This window comes from Heterodontus francisci, chromosome 22 (assembly GCF_036365525.1).
Source record: "Heterodontus francisci isolate sHetFra1 chromosome 22, sHetFra1.hap1, whole genome shotgun sequence".
Lineage (NCBI taxonomy): Eukaryota > Metazoa > Chordata > Chondrichthyes > Heterodontiformes > Heterodontidae > Heterodontus > Heterodontus francisci.
This window is the reverse complement of record NC_090392.1, coordinates 66,066,785-66,085,593: the sequence shown is the minus strand read 5'-3', so window position 1 is coordinate 66,085,593 and position 18,809 is coordinate 66,066,785. Positions and strand designations below refer to the sequence as shown.

At 41.5% G+C, this 18,809-nt stretch overlaps 1 protein-coding gene across 1 annotated transcript in view; it reads right to left on the bottom strand.

Annotated features, from left to right (window-relative positions):
* Window positions 1-4,293: 4,293 nt before the first annotated feature.
* The window catches only part of LOC137381400 (A disintegrin and metalloproteinase with thrombospondin motifs 15-like), a 43,689-nt gene continuing 29,173 nt past the window's right edge, over window positions 4,294-18,809 (bottom strand). Inside the window, exons 6-9 of the mRNA XM_068053942.1 lie at window positions 17,074-17,251; window positions 14,200-14,375; window positions 8,902-9,077; window positions 4,294-6,531 (exon numbers count right to left, since the gene is read on the bottom strand). Coding sequence (XP_067910043.1) covers window positions 5,745-6,531; window positions 8,902-9,077; window positions 14,200-14,375; window positions 17,074-17,251 — 1,317 coding nt within the window. The 3' untranslated portion in view covers window positions 4,294-5,744. The remainder of the gene's footprint in view (window positions 6,532-8,901; window positions 9,078-14,199; window positions 14,376-17,073; window positions 17,252-18,809) is intronic.

Below are 18,809 nucleotides of genomic sequence, written 5' to 3'. Positions count from 1 at the left end.
TTTTGCTGCTGATGATTTTGTCTTATGCATGTTTCATCCTTTCAACTCTAACTGAAGTGCTGCAAGAAACTGTGAAGTCATCATCAATAATTTTAGCTTTATTTGGAGGGAAATATCAGTATGGTATGATCTCCAGTTGATGTTAGCATTTTTGGTATTTCTTAGGTGTGCTGAAGCTTTGAGCATTTCTGTATCTAATATCTCTGTAGTTGCAGCTGTTTTTGTTGTAACTACTGCTACTATAACCATGGCAATTATTTATATAGCATTTTTAATGCGGGAAAATGTCCCATAGCTCTTCAGAGAGGCATTATCTGAAATAATCGGATGGCGAGTCACAAAAAGAAGACATTGAACTGGATTCTATGAGCCTGCCGTGGCGGCGAGCTTAAAAATGGTGGACTACCCGCGCAGGCTGCACGCCAAGGAGCCGCCGCGATCTTAAGTGCAGTGGCTCACTTAAATAGTCGTGGTAGCCCACCCCGCCTCACAAATCACGTGGAGGGCGTAGGCTGTCCGTCCCTGGCAATGGCGTCAGCTGCCTGTGCAGGAGCTGGCGCCATTTTTAAAGGACAGCCAGACCTACCAGCTTATTTAAATTTTTAAAGAAATTTCCCCCACAATGAAATAAAGTTCTTATGTGCCTTTCCCACCCCTCCCCCATAACAACTGCAATAACTATTTGCCCTTTCCCCCCTCCCCCTCAAAACACATACCTTTACATCTGACCTTCCTCCCACCCAAACTGCACAAAGTTTATGGTTCAACCCTTCCTACCATCCCCTACATCCATTACATGTATTTGACCCCATTCCCCACCTCCCGCACTGACAAGCCTACCTCCTCACCCCTCCCCACTAGTGTTGCGCCTCATTTCCCCGACGGGTATCTGAAGCCGCAGGAGTGCCAGCCGCCACACTGAAGATCTGAAGATCGCAGCGGGCCCTAAAGATTGTGGGTGAGTATATTTAAATTAATTAATTTTATTGATTTAAATATTTAAATTGTGGTCCCATCACCCAGCGGCAGTGGCTGCCGCCACGGAGCTTCACCACTGCCTGGAGGATCGGGTTGGACCCTGCCAGCGTCAAGGTCCGTGGCGGGCCACATCTGGAGCCATCTTCAGGTGCCCTGCTGCCACAGATCACGCGTGAGGGCTGCTTAAAATCCAGCCCATTGGGCTGAACCTTCCAGACTGAAAATTTTCATGCGGCGGGGCCATTTTCAGGTTCCAACCCCACTTGCTGTTGCCGCGTACCTTCCAGCTTAATTTTATGGGAGACAGCCAAATCGCAGGCTGTTTCTGCATTTGCCATCCAGTTAGGGACAGTGGACGGGTTGAGATGGATACAGTGCAGCCTACTGCAAGGGTGGCCAGCAGCCCCCATTCTGTCACTGCTGAGGACCAAGCAGCAGGATTGGCAGGAACACAATGGAGACATTGGTCGGAATTTTACACCCCTCCCCCCCCAAATAGGGGGAAGGTGTGACGGGGGGCGTAAAATGGAGCATGAGGCTCGGGGAGCCATTCCCGACCTGCTCCCGCCTCCGGCGCCACTTTACAGAGGATGGCAATGGCATAAAACAGCCCCCCAGCCCCAAGCCAATCAATAGCCACTTAAGGGCCTCCGCCCGCCACCACGGTGATTTGACCCATGGCTGGTCAGGTGGCCCAGGCCCGAGAGAAGCCACCTGGGGGGGTAGAGGGGTGGGCCTCATGATCAGGCACCCTGTGCCCAACGGATGGCCACCCTCATTGCCCCAACCACCGCCAACATGCCCCCCCACCAACCCCCACTCGTCCCCTCAACCACCCTCGTCTCGCCAGGGCCTGACCAATCACCTCCAGCGAGGCGCCAAAAACTTACCTTCATTCCGGGACTCCCCAACATCTTCTTTGTGATGGCTGGGTTGCAGTCCCAGCAGTGGCCATCGCTCCCGGTGGCGCTGCTGGGACAGAGAGCCGCCGGTCCTCTGATTGGCCGGCAGCTCCATTAGGTGGGACTTCCTGCCTCAATGAGATGGAAGTCCCTCCTCAGACCAATTTAATGCTTGGGGACCGCAAAATGTGGACCTGATCCCCAGGTCAGGCCAATGGCGTGTTTGCCACCGATTTTTCGGTCGGTGGACGGCTCCGGTAAAATTCCAGCCATTATCATTGTCAGGGGAGTGGCTGCCACTGCTGTATCAGAGATATCAACAGAAAATCCTCACTCAATGACAAGGCTCTGTAATGGGAATAGGTCAACCTTGCCATTTTCTGCGAGTGAACATTAAAAATCCTTGAAATCTCACACAGCCCTGGCCTCCTGTTGTGCAGGTGCCTCCTCAAGTGTTGAGACAACGAGGGGCCCATGCGACACAGGCAAACTAGCCTTGTGCTGTGAAAATTGCTGATAATTACATCTTCAACAAACTTAATTGGCATCCTGCTGCAGATGGATTGCTAGCATTGGTTCTAACCAGCCCTTGGGAAAATGTTGGAGGTGGGAAGATACCAGTAAACTGGCCTGAATAACTTTTTTTCAAAATTTCCAGGCCCCCTCCTCCAAAGGGCTGGGAAAATTCCCCCCAGTGAGGGGTAACCAAATGTTTGGTCAGAGTTGGAGCTTTAAAGGGTCTTAAAGGAGGACAGAAAGTCAGAGAAGTGAAGAGACTCAGGCAGCAAATTTCAGTGTGGGCCTATGGCAGCAAATGATGCAGCCGCCAGTGGTCGGAGAAAGGGACGGGACGCTATACCAAAAGCCAGAGTTCGAGGGGGAGAGAGTTGGGGAACAGGCTGTAAGGCTGGAGGAGGTTGAGATAGGGAGAGACTTAAATATGGGTATCAGAAGTTTAAATTTGAGGCATGAGGAATCAGTCGTCAATGTTGATCAACAAGGACAGAGTGGAATGCGACCAAAATATGGGCATCAGGGAGTTTTAGGTGAATTGATGTTTACAGAGTGGAGGATTGGAGACTGGCCAGGGTGGTATTGGAATAGTCATGTTTAAACATGACTCAACATGAAAAAGGGTTTCAGCAGCAGATGGACTGAGCTAGGGGCTACAGTGGGCAATGTTAATGAAGTGGAAATAAGCAGCCTTTGTGCTGGAGAGAATATGAGTTTAGAATCTTAGCTTGGCATCAAACAATCTGGTTCAGCCCACTACATTAATTGGGGCAGGGGATGGAATTGGTGATTAGAATATCGTAGTTGTGGTGGGGATTGAAGGTGATGGCTTCCATCTTCTAAGTGTTTAGGTGTTTTCACGAGTATTCAAGGGTTACTATGGTGAGGTACCAGAAGGGTGCCAAGGGTGGTGGACCAATACCCCAGTAAAAGTCAGCATCTTTGGAAGACACAAGGAGATGCAAGATGAAGTGGCTGAATATATATTTTAAAAATGCCTACAGCAAGTACTTAATCAGGATATAAGCAATGTCCAAGTAGTAAAAAACTCATTTTATACGATTTGTGCATCTATCGCCACAGGTCATAGAAACCTACATAAAATGATATTACATCTTTGTTTTTACAGTAACTAAGAAAATATTTGTTTAGCCTTTCATTTTGTAATATGCTCCATAAACTATTCTAACTTCTAGGAACAGGAGGAGGCCATTTAGCCCCTCAACACTGTTTCACCATTCAAAGAGATCATAGCTGATCTGCAGCCTAACTCCATATACCCATATTTGTCCCATATCCCTCAATACCTTTGGTTAACATATATCTATCAATTTCAGATTTAAAATTAACAATTGATATAGCATTAATTGTTGTTTGCAGAAGAGAGTTCCAAACTTCTACCACCCTCTTCAGTGAATGTTTTGTTGTAACAAACATTTACTGGAACTCATACAGAATATATAGAAAATGTAACCAAACATTTAGAAGTCATGAAAATATGGGAGTGATCGGAAGACTGCAAACTCATTAAAGGGCTCTGTTGGTAGCATAAGCCTCAAGAGTGAAGTAAAGTTGTTTATAACCATCATCGGAATCCTCAGCCAGCTTGTGCAATCACTCCTGTTAGTCTTTCCAATAAATGCTGTGATATTTATGAGGAGGCTTTTGAGTTTAAGTTTTTTTGCTGTTATTTATCATAAGAGATATTACCAACCAGTGCACTCACCATTGGTGTGAAGATATCCACAAAACACTACAGCTTTAATCAAACACTAACTACCAGTGAATATCACAATTGAATATTTCTCTTCTTGTGCAACTTCAATTAAACTGCCATTGTATGTATATACTTGCCCTCAACAACCAATAAGACTACTAATTCATAGATATTTACAATTTTATTTGTGCACAATTAAACAGATGTATACATGGTATACATAACAGCCAATAAACGGTATTTATGCCTTCTGCAATTTAAAAATGCAAAAGAGTAAAATAAATCCCACTAACATATGAACCATCTTTTAGATGGAAGAACAGTAACTGCAGTCCCTCCCAACCAGAACACAAGTGAAAGGGTTACAGAGTTTGGCATATATGCTGTGTTTTTTTTTTAAAAAGAAGCACTACCACAATATAAAGGGGGAAATGGAACAAACCATTGATACGAGGTGGCCTTGCAGTTTTAGCAACTCATTCGCATTACAATAATGGGGAGGATGAAACAATTCAAACATTTTTTTGTAAAATAAATTGAAAATTTTCCAAAATTATCACAAATTTTTACAGGCAAGGTTATAAAATGTGCAAATGTGGACAAAACAAATAGCACCATAATTACAATCCTACCACAAAAAAAAACAGAATTATTAAGTTGTCAGTTTGGTTTTGCATTGATGCTTTTGGAACCCAGTACACACAATAAATAATGTTACCAGCAAACAGAAAATGACTTATGCACCACGGAATATTGTCCCTCTCAGAATAAATTATTACATTATAAAACATGGTAGTTTACTAAGAGATACTTGGAAAAGATCATTTTACAAACAGGCTCAGCTACCAACACCATAACGATCGAGTTTCGGATAACATCCAAATGTGGTTATATTTATACAGAACTGTACCACAAGCCTAATGTTCTACTTTACTTTCATTAATACAGTTTTGTTGGAACATAACACTTTGTAACTGATGACACCAATTAAACTTGACTAAACGTCACTCAGCATGTCATACTATAGGTTTACTGGGTAAAATATTCTAATACATTTCACAAACAACAGGTTATCTACCTAATATATTTCATAAAGTAGCACATAAAATTGCCCGTTTACAAATAAACTAACTTCCATATCTCTGAAGTTAAGGATGGTCACCCCTTTTTTCATTGAACCATCAATATATCACATTAGGGCATATATCCCTGCATAATATTGCAGCTGTACCTACACTGGTCCCTGTATTTTTTTGCGCTTAGTGGTAAATAAAACACCAAGCCCCATTAAAATCTTTGACTGCTTCCAACTTGGTGACAATCTGCATTGTGTAAGTGCTCAATAGGCAGTCATCACTTCTTACATTAGTACATGGTCAATGAAGTCACCAAAACAGTTTAATACCAACTTACAAATTTCAGAGGTAAACTTCAACATGTAACTTTCAGGTAATTTCATTCACAATTATGCATCACAGGTCTCCATTTTTCCCAATGTGGAGTAGTACTTTTCTGAATATTCCATTTGGGTTCAGGTGCAACAGATATAACTTTCACTAAAGGTTGCTGGAAACCAATGATCACCTGCCATTTCTAAAGACTACTCAATCTGAAATAAGGTCCACTGATGGCTCTCAGCAGGGTCTCATAGTACAAAAATCTAGTTCTTGTGGCTTCTTCCTTATACTGCAGTGTTCTCTGGGCAAAGCATGCCCAGTATCAGCTTTACATTTGATGATACGTCTCTTGAAGCCTTTGCCACAACTCTTTGAGCATGGTGACCATCCGCCAATCTCCCACACTGGGCAAGAATCTCCACACTGCCGTATGACTTCTGGTTTCTGGGTGGTATCACAATCAAATGCTATTTTACCATGATTGTCTTCACACTCAACAGATCTATGTTGCAATCCATTTCCACAAGAAACAGAACACTGAGACCATGTTCGTACCACCCATTTATAACTTGTTCTTTTATAATCTGGTTGCCTTGTATCAATTTTATTTAATTTGCTCAAACTGTCATTGTTCAGCAAGATTCCTTTTGTGTCTTTTTTATTGAGATTATGTGAAGATTTATCTTCTTTGCTGTCCTTCGGTAGATAAAAGGAATAGCGAACACGAGGAGGAGTCATTTTTCCAACTGAAAGGACTTCAATGACCAATGGTTCCTGGATGGGTCTAAAAGCTTGAAGGCTTTCAACAGATGTTGCTGTTCCACTATACCTCAACAAGCTTCCCTTTATGACAATGTCCCGCTCCACTGCAGAAACGATGTAGTGTCCATTCAGTATATATTTGCCGTGTTCATTTTTAACTGCCAAATAGTTGTCATCATTGGTCATGCCTCTGTATCCTCTTTGCTTTACATCAATACTGGTGGCTCCAACTGGTATTGTCACAATGTAGTTATACCCATGTCTGTTGAAAGAAAACAGCAGACTTAATATAAAGCAAAAGCTAAGTAATGAAATATTTAATGAGCATCTTTCCCCTTCAACTATTCTCTGTTCCACCTTTGGTGACACTACACAAACACATTCTCTAAATCTGTTGGGTTGCCACCTCCTAAAAAGCCTCCTGAAAACCTTTCCGAATTATCGCCTCCCTTAGCTTTTCTCTACGCCTACATTTCCATCTGTGTGAGGTTATTTGGACATTTTACGGTGTAAAAGTTGTTCTAATGCAAATTACTGAACTCCCATTGTCATGTTCAAAGAGTATGACTATTAAATTATAGCACATCTGCAATTAAACATATTGCTACGAGTGAGAACAATTCAATTGGTGGAAGATTGAGGGGGGACAGGAAGTGATGCCATTTGAGAGAGTTATTCAATCAGACCTCAGCAACAGAGCTCTTTACCCATTCTGTTTAATATTAAATACTTTACAAGAAGTGAACACACTCTTTACTACAAACAAAAGAAATAGAACCTCAGGTGAAAACAATAAAATAAAGGCCAATAAACCACATTTCCTTGAATGTTTGCTTCATTTAATGACCTGATTTTGTAGGAGTAATAACACTATTACTCCTCTGAAATTGACAACTTCTTGAGTCCACGCTTGTGCAGTTAAACATGGAAATCCAGAGGTTGCTGTTGGTGATTCTACACTTCTCCAGAAGGTGCACTGTTGAGGTCCCCCCAGATTACAATCAATTAGAAATCACTGAACTGACGCAAAGTAATCATTTAGCTTCTCTGCCGTTTCTCTATTCTCCAGCATAAATTCTGCTAGTGATGGCTATTGCTGAGGCTGCTACACGAGGGAGAGGGTGGTTCAATGACCGGGCACCCTTGAAGAAAGGTAAGTGGGCTTGGGAGATGCCAGGTCCAGGCAGGCAGGCCCCGGAAATTGGGAGTGTGGGGGGGTATGGGTGGTGGGGAAAAGGGGATCACCGGTGCCAATGTCACTGGGGTGCCCCTCTGTGGGCCATTGAGTGCCCATAAAGGAGGGTCTCCCCCCCCCCCAACAAACCTCCCACCACCCCCACCCTGAAATCCACTGGGTGGCTACCAGGTTTCACCCGGCGGTCTCCCCACATGGTGACAAAGTCTCCCGCTGTGGGCAAAATGCCTGTGGAGGTGTGAGGGCCACTTAAGTGGCTCAACTGACCTTCTGATAGGTATCCAAGTCGCCAACTTTCCCACCGTTGGCAAAATGGCATGGCGGGGGTAAGATGTCAGACACTAAACCCCCCCCCCCCCACCTCCCCCCCACACCATGCCTTCCCGCACCATTTTGCCAGCCTTCACCTCCCAGCTCATCCACAAAGGGCTTGGAAAATTCCAGCCATTGTTTCCCCCAGAGTAGTGTAGCTACACATTGGTGGTTCAATATTTTACAGCACTGCAACATGTGTTTTGGGCAACTGTTAATCTCTACAGACAACAGCAGGGAGCAGAACCAAAGCTACACCATGAACATACTTTTACTTGTTCTATTTTAATCTTCAAACACATTTCACTTTCTAGGGATTTTCCAAAGGATTAATGGGCATCCTGTCACTATGAAAATTATTTTGCATAGACTACATCATTCTTCTTGCATCAGGATTATGTACCTAATTATGGAAATCACTAGTTATCTTTTGCAACATGGGCTGGGATTTTATCCTTGGCGGACGGGAGTTGTCCACCGACTAAAAGGTCGGTGACAAATCCGATTCCACCTGGCCTGGGGATCCGACCCACATTTTGCAGTTCCCCAGCCTTTAATTGTTCTGAGACTGCAAGTAGGTTTCCACCCGCTTGAGGCAGGAAGTCCCGCCTAATAGAGCTGCCAGCCAATCAGCGGGCTAACAGCTGTTAGTCCCAGCAGCGCCACCGGGAGTGGTAACCACTGCTGCGACTGCAGCCCAGCTTCAAAATGAAGATGATGTCGGGGAGCCCCGGAACCAAGGAGTGATTGTTCGGGCCCAGGTGAGGTAAGGGTGGCTGACTGGGGTGAGAGGGGGACGGGGGTGGTGGTGTTGCGTGTTGGGGGTGGTTGGGACAGCGGGGGCAGCCCTCTGTCGGGCACAGGGTGCCCGATCATGAGGCCTCCCCCTCCCCCCAGGCCTTCTGAGAGCCACCTGCTTTTGTCAGACAGCTTCTCTTGGGCCTAGCTGCTCGACCAGCCATGGGTAAAATCCCTGTGGCAGTGGGCAGAGGCCCTTAAGTGGCCACCTAAGGGCTTTGATTAGCCTGGGGCAGGCTGGCTGTTTCTCGCCACCACTGCGCATAAACAATAACATTTTTCCATTAAAACGTCAAGTTGAAATGTACAGAAAAAAGAAAAACATACATGGGTTTTGTGAATAGGCCAGAAACCTTCTTGCAGCTTTTGTGATCACCTCCACATACTCCGCATTTGTCAAACTTCTTGTTGGAGCCAAGCCTTCCATCACACCCGGCTTTAATACACTTTCCTTGGACACATACTGCCGAAGTGTCTGGCATACATGGAGTTCCATCTACCACCTGGGTGTTGAGAAGACATTGTGAATTATGAACCATCAGTGACTTTATGTCTCAACGCTTGCAGACTGGGCTCCAGCTTTTCAAGATTGGTGTTGACAGATAGTCAGGAACTAATTCTTCTTTTGGTCTATCTTTAAAAAAATAGCTTCCCTTTCAGCAGTTGCCTATAATTGTGCAAGTGGCCTTATGATGGATTAATGACATGAACACCATGTTAAAGAGACATTTATATTGCTGCCATCTAAAGGGATTTTCCAAACAGCATTGGTGCTAATAGATTGTAAGCAATAGAAGTATAGTCATTATGTTACTGGACCAGTAATCCAGAGTCCTGGAATAGTGATCTCACCACAGCAGCTGGGGAATTTAAATTCAATTAATTAAATAAATCTGGAATAAAATACTACCATCAGTAATGGTGACCATAAAAACTACTGGATTGTCATAAAAACCTATCTAATTCAGTAATGTTCTTTAGGGAAGGAAATCGGTTGCCCTTGCCCAATCGAGCCTATATATGACTCCAGATCCACAGCCATGTGGTTGACTTTTAACAGCCATCCAAAATGGCCAAGCAAGCCACTCAGTTAAGGGCAATTATGGATGGGCAATAAATGCTGCTCTTAGCAGTGATGCCCACATCCAGCTACCTTTAGTGAACAATGGGAAATAACTTTCTGACATGTCGTCCAGTAAAATTCAGGCATAATTGAAAAAACATTTCTACTGCCCGGCTTCTAATGCCAGGTTGATAATGTAAGCAAAGGGGAACACAGGGATAGACTAATATTATCTGGGATGAAGTAATAAAGAGATTTTTGTTTTAAGGTGTTGGGTTTTGTGACTGAGCTTGATATTACCCTATCAAAGAGTGCTAAAAGAGCAATATTTTTAAAAATACAAATTCGGTTCCAGATTTTTAGTAAAAAATAAAATAGAAATGGAAATAAAAGTCTCCAACTTAACTAAAATGAAAATCAGGTTTTAAAAACAGATCCAGTGCAATGACAACCAGGGTGTAATAAGGTAAAGAAACCAAGCACTTAGCGGAGGGGGTAATAACCAGGGGGCAATAGATTTAAGGTAAGGGGCAGGAGGTTTAGAGGGGATTTGAGGAAAAAAAAATTTCACCCAGATCCACAGGGTGGAATTAAGCCCAAGCGCCCACACTTTTAGCCAAAGTCAGGATTAAAATTAAGTGAATTTAAAGGACGCGGGAGAAGCCAGCATAAAATTTGGGAAAACACCTGAACAGATGGAAGGTGTGGCGCTTTGAGAGTACTGGTCATTAGAGAAAGACAGAATGGGCTCAGAAAGGGTAGCTCACATCTGGCCAGTCTACTGGATTCCTTTGAGAAAGTTATAGATCTGATTGAAAAGATTGAGACAATTACATAGAATTACATAAATTCAGCACGGAAACAGGCCATTCAACCCAACTGGTCTATACCAGTGTTTATACTCCACATGAGCCTCATCCCAGTCTAATTGCTGCATCCCACCCTTCCCCCATATCCTTCTATATCCTTTTATTCCCTTCTCTCTCCTGTATGAATCAAGTCTCCACTTAAATGTATCAATGCTGTCCACTCCATGTGGCTGCAAGCTCCACCTTCTCAACATTCTCCTAAATTCTTTATTTCATCTGTTAGTAGCTATCTTATAAATGTGTCTCTTCATTCTGGACTCATCCATAAGTTGGGACAGTTTTTCCACTTCTACCCTATCAAAGCTCTTCATAATTTTAAACAATCAGGTCTCCTTTTAACCTTCTCCTTTCTTGAGAAAAGAGCCCCAGCCTATTCAATCTTTCCTGATAGTTTCATCCTCTCCATTCATGTAGCATCTGCACTTTCTCGAGTGCCTCAGTATCCTTTTGGCTGTTTGGGGACCAGAACTGCATCCCGTTCTCCAGGTGTGGCCCAATCAAGGTTATACATAAATTTAGCCAACACTTAGAGGATAATAGAATTGTGCAACAGATTACCAGCAGAGCTAATGGAAAAGAAAGCCATGGCAGGTTTTAAAATAAGGATTGGATGAATTCCTTTTAGTAAAGAGAATACCTCACAAACATATAAACGTCTTTGCGGCTTGACAAGGTAGATGCTGAGAGGTTAATTCCCCTGGCTGGGGAGTCTAGAATGAGGGGTCATAATCTCAGGAGAAGCAGTTGGTCATTTGCGATTGAGATGAAGAGAAATTTATTCAGAGAGTTGTTAATTATTGGAATTATCTACCACAGAGGGCAGTGGAAGTTCAGTAGTTGAGCATATTCAAGAGTGAGATCGATAGATTTCTGGACTCTAAGGGAATCAAGGGCTATGATGATAGGGTAGGTTAGTGGAGTTCAGGTAGATGATCAGCCCTGATCTTATTGAATGGCAGAGCAGGCTCAAGGGCCATATGGCCTACTCCTGCTCCTATTTCCTATGTTCTTAGGCAGCTATTAGTGCTAGAAGCATGGTAAAGAACTCTAATGAGAAGTTTGCAACAGTAGCCTAGATGGAAGAATGGTCTTCTTCCACCTAATGCATTACTAATAATACCAGATGGGACTCCCATAGTTACAAGGAAACCTACATTATGTCCTTCAAGCAATAAATTGAATGACAAATAGGTATGAATTTGCATTGTTAATCTTATATTATTACAATAAGTTTAGAATATTATAGGGGTGGAATTTTACGAACAGGAAGTTGTTAAAGTTTTCTATGACAGTTCAAAGTTAGAAAACTTCCAAAAAGTATCTACAATTCTAGAAATAAGCTTCCAACATTATACATTTCATCTGTGCCCAGCTCTTAATACAACAACTTATATTTATATAGCACCTTTAATATAATAAAATATTTAAGGTGCTTCACAAGGGCATTATAAAACAAAATATGATATCGAGCCACATAAGGAGATATTAGGTCAGATGACCAAAGGCTTTGTCAAAAAGGTAGATTTTTTAGGAGTACTTAATGGCAGAAAGTGAGGTAGAGAGGTGGAGGGATGTCAGTAGGGAATCTTCAGAGTTTAGGTCGTAGGCAACTGAAGGCATGGCCACCAATTGTGGTATATTAAAAGTGGAGATGCAGAATTATATGACTGCAGATATATCAGAGGTTTGTGGGATTGGAGGAGATCACAGAGATAGGGAGGGGTGCAGCCACGAAGCAATTTGGAAACAAAGATGAGAATTTCTAAAATCAAGGCGTTGCTTGACCAGGAGCCAATGGAGGTCAGTGAGCACAAGCATAATAGGTGAGCAGGACTTGGTGCGAGTTAGGGCACGGACAGCAGAGTTTTCTATAACCTCAAGTTTACGGAAGGTAGAACGTGGGAGACCAGCCACAAGTGTGTTGGAATAGTCAAAACTAGAGGTAATGAAGACATGAATTAGGGTTTCAGTTGTTGATGACCTGAAATAGGGACAAAGCCAGGCAATGTTACAGTCTTAGTGATGGTGCGAATATGTGCTCGGAAGCTCATTTCGGAGTCAAGTATAACACCAAAGTTGCAAACAGAATAGTTTAATCTCAATCTGTTGCCAGGGAGAGAATGAAGTCGGTAGCTATAGAACAGAGTTTAGAGTGGGGACCAAAAACAATGGCTTCAGTCTTCCCAATATTTAATTAGAGGAAATTTCTGCTCATTCAGTACTGGATGGTGAATAAGCAGTCTGATAATTTAGCAACAGTGGAGGAATCAAGAGAGATGGTGGTGAGGTAGAGCTGGGTGTTACCAGCGTACATGTGAAAACTAATTCTGTGCTTTTGGATGTCGTCGTCGAGGGTCAGCACATAGATGAGAAATAGGAAGGGGCCAAGGATAGATCATTGGGGGACACCAGAGGTAACAGTGTAGGAGGAGGTAGAGAACCCATTGCAAGTTATACACTGGCTACGATTAGATAGAGAAGAATGGAACTAGATGAGAGCAGTCCCATCCAGCTGGACAACAGTGGAAAGGCATTGAAGGAGGATGGTGTGGTCAACCAAGTCAAAGGCTGCAGACAAGTCAAGAAGGATGAGGAGGCAAGGACTTGGGAAGCAACAACATGTTCATGGACTTTGGAGAGTAAAGGGAGGTTGACAAGTTTATACCCTGGTTATTTAAATAGTGCGAACTCTGCCTAGATGTGTACAGGGGTGTAAGCCAAGCCGACATCATTCCTGAAACGCTGAATAGATTAAGGTGTCTGGAACAGGTTTGTGAAGTGTTAAAAGATGGAATTATTTGATGTGTTGCACACCAGCTTGTTCTCCCTAAAGGTAGTGTTGCTGTCATACAATAGGGTTGTTCAAGACGGATTCAGTTCAGACCAGGTTTATTGTTCTTCAATGTATGGAAATAAAATAAGTATTGGATGGTAAATCATTTGAGGAAGAATTTTTCTTTCTTTTGTAGGGGCAGTAATTTGCAAGGACAGTGGGGTCGAGGGTTGGTTTTTTGATGATGGCAGATTTAAAAGAGAGAGGAACAACACCTGAAGAATGAGAACTGTGAACAATATTGGCTAACATGGGGACAGGAGTTGAAGCTGGGCGGTCAGCAGTTTAGTGGGAATAGGATCGAGGGAGCAGGACAAGATGAGCTCAGAAAGCAAATGAAGGGAGTTAGGAGCTAGTGGGAGAGAGGGATGGTGCAGAAGCAGCTGATTGGATGATCTTGATCTGAGTGACAAAGAAGTCCATGAGGTCTTCGCACTTCCTGTCGGAGGCGAGTGTGCAGAAGACAGGAGAGATGGGATTGAGATGGTGGTTTGCATCTTGATCGGGAAAAGAAGCGAGGGGTTATCTTTGCATTAGTGAGCAGTTTTACCAATTGAGGGCAGGACCCAATAGTGCTTTATATGATTCAGCCACATCTGGCAGTGGATGGTTAAACCAGTTGTTCGCCATATCCTTTCAAATCTGCATCCCTTTGTCTTAAGGGAACAGAGATGAGGGCAGTACTGTGGGAATGGCCAGGGTGAGAGAGATAATGGCTTTATTGGGAACTGGGGCAAAGTTAAAGGAGAGGGTGCAGTTGAGCAAATCAGCAGCTGCAGAAATGTTATGGTGAATGGAAGGCCAAAGGCTAGATAGTTGAGATTGTGAACACGTGGTGTTAAAGTATCTCATATGCTTACCTTGGGTGCAAGAACGTAGAAGTATCCAGTACCATTCGCTCTGCAGACAAGTTTGCATTTGTCCTTGGGTGATACCCCTGAATATTTGGGAACCCACACAACAGATGGTGCAAGTCTGTTTGTATTGACATTGTATCCATTGAAAGATTCACACTGCTCCTCTCTGAAACTTTTGCCTGTGATTCAAGTACAGACCAAAGACAACCATAAATAGACAGTCCAAAACGGTTAAGTAGAGGTGAACACATCTATAATGTGGCAATATTCATCCTACGGCATAGGCATATAACTCAGGGCCTTTGCAGGCTCAAGAGGATTATGAAGCATTGTTGTGAATGAAAGAACAATGGTTGGGACTTGTAAAGCAGATGTTGCCATTAATCCACATACACAATACTGTTGTGTTCCAAGTGCTCTCAGAGACTACAACGCACATGACCTAATGCAATGGGGAGTCTCATCTGTGCTGTACACTAGTACTGTTGCCAAAATGATACTGTATCATTTTAATATCTACACTATAATGGGGACATTACTTTCTATATGTGAATTCAACCCCTTCACCCTGTAAGGATAGGCAATTGCTCCCAGCCAATTTCAATGGCACTTGCCATTTAAACAAAACTATTAAAAATAACAGAGTAAAAAGAAAACAGGGATGCTGCTGTTTTGGAGCAGGAATATTTTTATCAAATGCATACTTGTTATTTTTATTAACAGTACAGACCTATCACTATATGACTGACAGGAACTAGCTGGGTCTGAGCCAGTTATTTCAAATGGATCCTTCCATGCTGTCCAATTTTATGACAGAGACAATTTGAGAGTTATGGGTGAACTTTGCATACAAAATGAAAGCATTTATTTAAATTATTTGTACTATCGACATTACAGGAGACATGTAGACATCCCATACACATCATTGATATTGAATATAAAAATTATTGAGTTTATCACAACACTGTTGAGAGAATTTTCTGGCCCTTCGATACTGAACATCCCCGTTGCAGTGGGCAGATTTGTTTTCCATTGGTGAAAATGTTTCCTTCAGTGCCTGTGAATTTATTAATACCTACAGAAGTCACAGACTGTCTTCTGGCAAGTTACAGCAAAAAAGGGGAAATATCCAACACTACCTTTAGTAAGAACAAGCTAGTGTGCAGCACATCAAACACTTCCGCCTTCTAACACTCCACAAACCTGATCCAGACAGTTTAACCTATTCAGCGTTTCAGGAATGATGCGATATTAGCTTACACATCTAGGCAGAGTTCACACTATTTAAATGACCAGGGTATAAATTTTGTACAATTTTGTAACCCGAATTACTGTGTTAACAGTCCTCCACTGCCATTCACCTACACAAATTCATCATGATTGAGAGGAGGAGAAAGATATTTTTTAAATGTCTCACATTCTATAGCCTCTGAGCATCAGATAGAATGCACAAAACAAAGGTCAGCGCTTCAAGGATTTAGAATATTATTGCTAAGTCTTTTTGTTACCAGATATTAGCCACTAATATCCCAAAGGAATTAGAGATTAAAAACATTACTGAGCCTTTAAGTACATTTTTTTAAATAAAAGAAACAATTTCTTTCGGTTTTATTTTTAAAATACTCTTCATCATTGGATCTTTTCAGAAACGTGCCTGAGTAACACTGTTTAATTATATGAGGAAAGTTGTATTATAAGTAGGTAAAATAGGGGACGCTGCATTATTTTTCATTGATATAAATTCAGATGAGTAAGGCAATTCAGCCCTTTTAAATCACCATTCCTACAGTCATGGTATCTAAATGTCATTTGAATGACTCAATATTCTTTTGCCTCTCTACCCAGAGGGTGTCCTGGGTATAACACACTCTACCTGCCACATGAAAAAGTAATGCTTTTTTCTTTTGCTGTTAAATTCCTTGGCCTTGGCTCATCAATGTCTTTCTAAAAAGAAACTCTTCTGGTGATGCCACAAGAATCTGTACAACAAACTCATCAGCTGTAAAGGCGTATATTAACAGTGATAAAGTAAAGGTTGGTGCAACTAATAGCAGTTATGGACAGCAATGGAAAAACTTCTGCAGTTAGTTATATTACTCAAATCTCTTGAATAAGCTACAATCTTGCATCAGTTAGCCCACCATCCGATATTCAATACTTAATGTGAATAGGGCTATTGGGACTTTGCCATTAGGCTTCTCAGATCTTCAAAAGCATTTTTGAACATTTTCCTTACATTTTCTTTCACAACTGAAGAATTAACTACATCACATTAAGAGCTGTATCAGCAACAAGCCCTTCTTAGTCAGGTTTAGCATGAGTCAGATACAGTAAAAACCCTCTACTTGGCTCCAACAATGCATCTTAATTCAAACTTCAGAACAGTACGCATATTTCATCAGTATGAATTTGCCAAGGCCTTGCTATGCTTGGGGCCTACCTGGGTGAGATTGTCAATTAATGTTAAATTATGGATAACTTCACAATACAAATTCAGATCAACTGAAAATTAGCATTGAAACTATCTAAACTGATCTAACTTTACACTTCCTAGCTATCACAGAGTAAGGGTTTCTGCTATCAATATGGGCTAAAGTTCCAATATGAGAGGACAGTGTCTTTTCTAACCTATTAAACCATCCTGTCACCTGTCAATTCAGAAGGGAGAGAGAAGTTGGCTTTGATCCAAGGGGTGAAGTACACTGTGGAGAAAACTCAGTAAAATGGTCCTGTTCTGCTCCTACTCTCCCATGAACTTAGTACTATAGAATTTATACAACAGAATGGCCCTCATCTACTAACATTACATGAAAAATGTAAAAGTTATTAAAAGTTGGATTAAATAACAATACAATATGTCTTTAATAAATGTCTTACCATTGTCAGGGCATGGATCCAAATTGCAGGATCGGTACTTAACACGAATCCCCTCACAATATCTTCCACCATTGGCAGGGGTTGGCTTGTTACATTCCCTCTTGGCAAGCTGCACACCACCTCCACATGTACGTGAACATGACCCATACGGACCCCACTTTCCCCATCTCCCATCGACCTGTAATAAGAAGTCATCAACAGGATTCATTTAAACATTCATTCTTGCACCACAAATTATATAACTGATGCCAATATTGCAAAATAATACAGGCTGACACAATTATTAACTTTAAATGAAACCCAGATGTACTTGAACAATATTTTTATCCATTTTAAAGTGGAGTTGATTGAGCTTGCTATTGCCAAATCATTGTGAATGCCAAAAGTTTTGTGATGCTGTGATCAATTACTGATTATTTTCATACATTTACACTCTAGATTAATAGGCATCTAATATTACTGAAATTAGATTCTCAGGGCTGACCATTCTGATTTGCTTTGATATGGATGGACCCAATGCTCAGAAATAATGACCACCACATCCAGCCAAATACAGCATGTCAAAGGCAATATTTTCATGTTGAAGAGACATTTGGAAGCAAGCCTTCTGTGGCCAATTATTGTTTATTAGTGGTGCTTATCTATTCATTACAGACTTTGACCCTGGAGTTCCAGAATCACACCAGCAAGAGTGATTCTGTAGTGTACATTTTCAAGTTTATCAGGAGTGGGAGCTTTCTTAACCTTCTCATCATCCTTTCCAAAGAGTTGTCAACTAAACATTCATCAAACTTTAAAAATATCTAATACCGTCTAGTTTATTTAAATGAATAAATAGTTCAATTGTTCATCAAAAAACAAAATCCTTTATTATTTCCTAGAAGTCTATTCTATTGAGTAGGTAGTTTTTCCGGCCACATGCCCAGTCTACACTTAAGAAGCAGTGTTGGCACAATCCCACATTTGTAACTGTTAATATGCTAATTATTCACCAAGACACCTCCACTAATTATTTGCAAACTACCACCTAGCCAAACGATTATCATGCTTCTCATTTCAAGCTGTCCTTTTGTTAATATAAAGAGAGATTTATTTTAACTTTTGTAGCAAAACTGACTGCGTATATCTTAGATAGAAGGAAATTGTGATGATCAGTTATACCCATATATACACTTAATGACTCTTTCACAACACAGTATTTACTGCAAGATTATTTAAATTGTATTAGATCCATTTACAATTTTAAATCTGTCAACATTTTAGATATAAATTTTGGAAGGTTGTTTACAAAAATAACTGATTAATTTTACTGTGTCTTACTATTATGAAACCCCATTACATTGACAATGTATCTCATCCTTATCTAAGCATAATAATATCAGATAAAATAAATTAGGTTTGACTATAAAAATCACATTTCCTGCTGACAGTATAACAATGAGAAGTTATTTTTTTAACAATTTTAAAGATTAATGCCCATCAGGGATCTTGTGGGGTGACTGTAGGGCTGACAGGTTTCTGTGCAAGATTTCCATACTCATTAAATTTAATTGGTGTCTATTTTTTGAGTTATGAACTTTTAGCAGGCTAGCTGTCTTATGACATTAATGATTTAGCATTCGGATGATGACTAAAAACTTCCTGTAACTATACTTCAGTGGGTAGCACTCTTGCCTCTGAGTCAGAAGGTTGTGGTTTCAAGTCCCACTCCAGGACTTGAGCACACAAATCAAGAC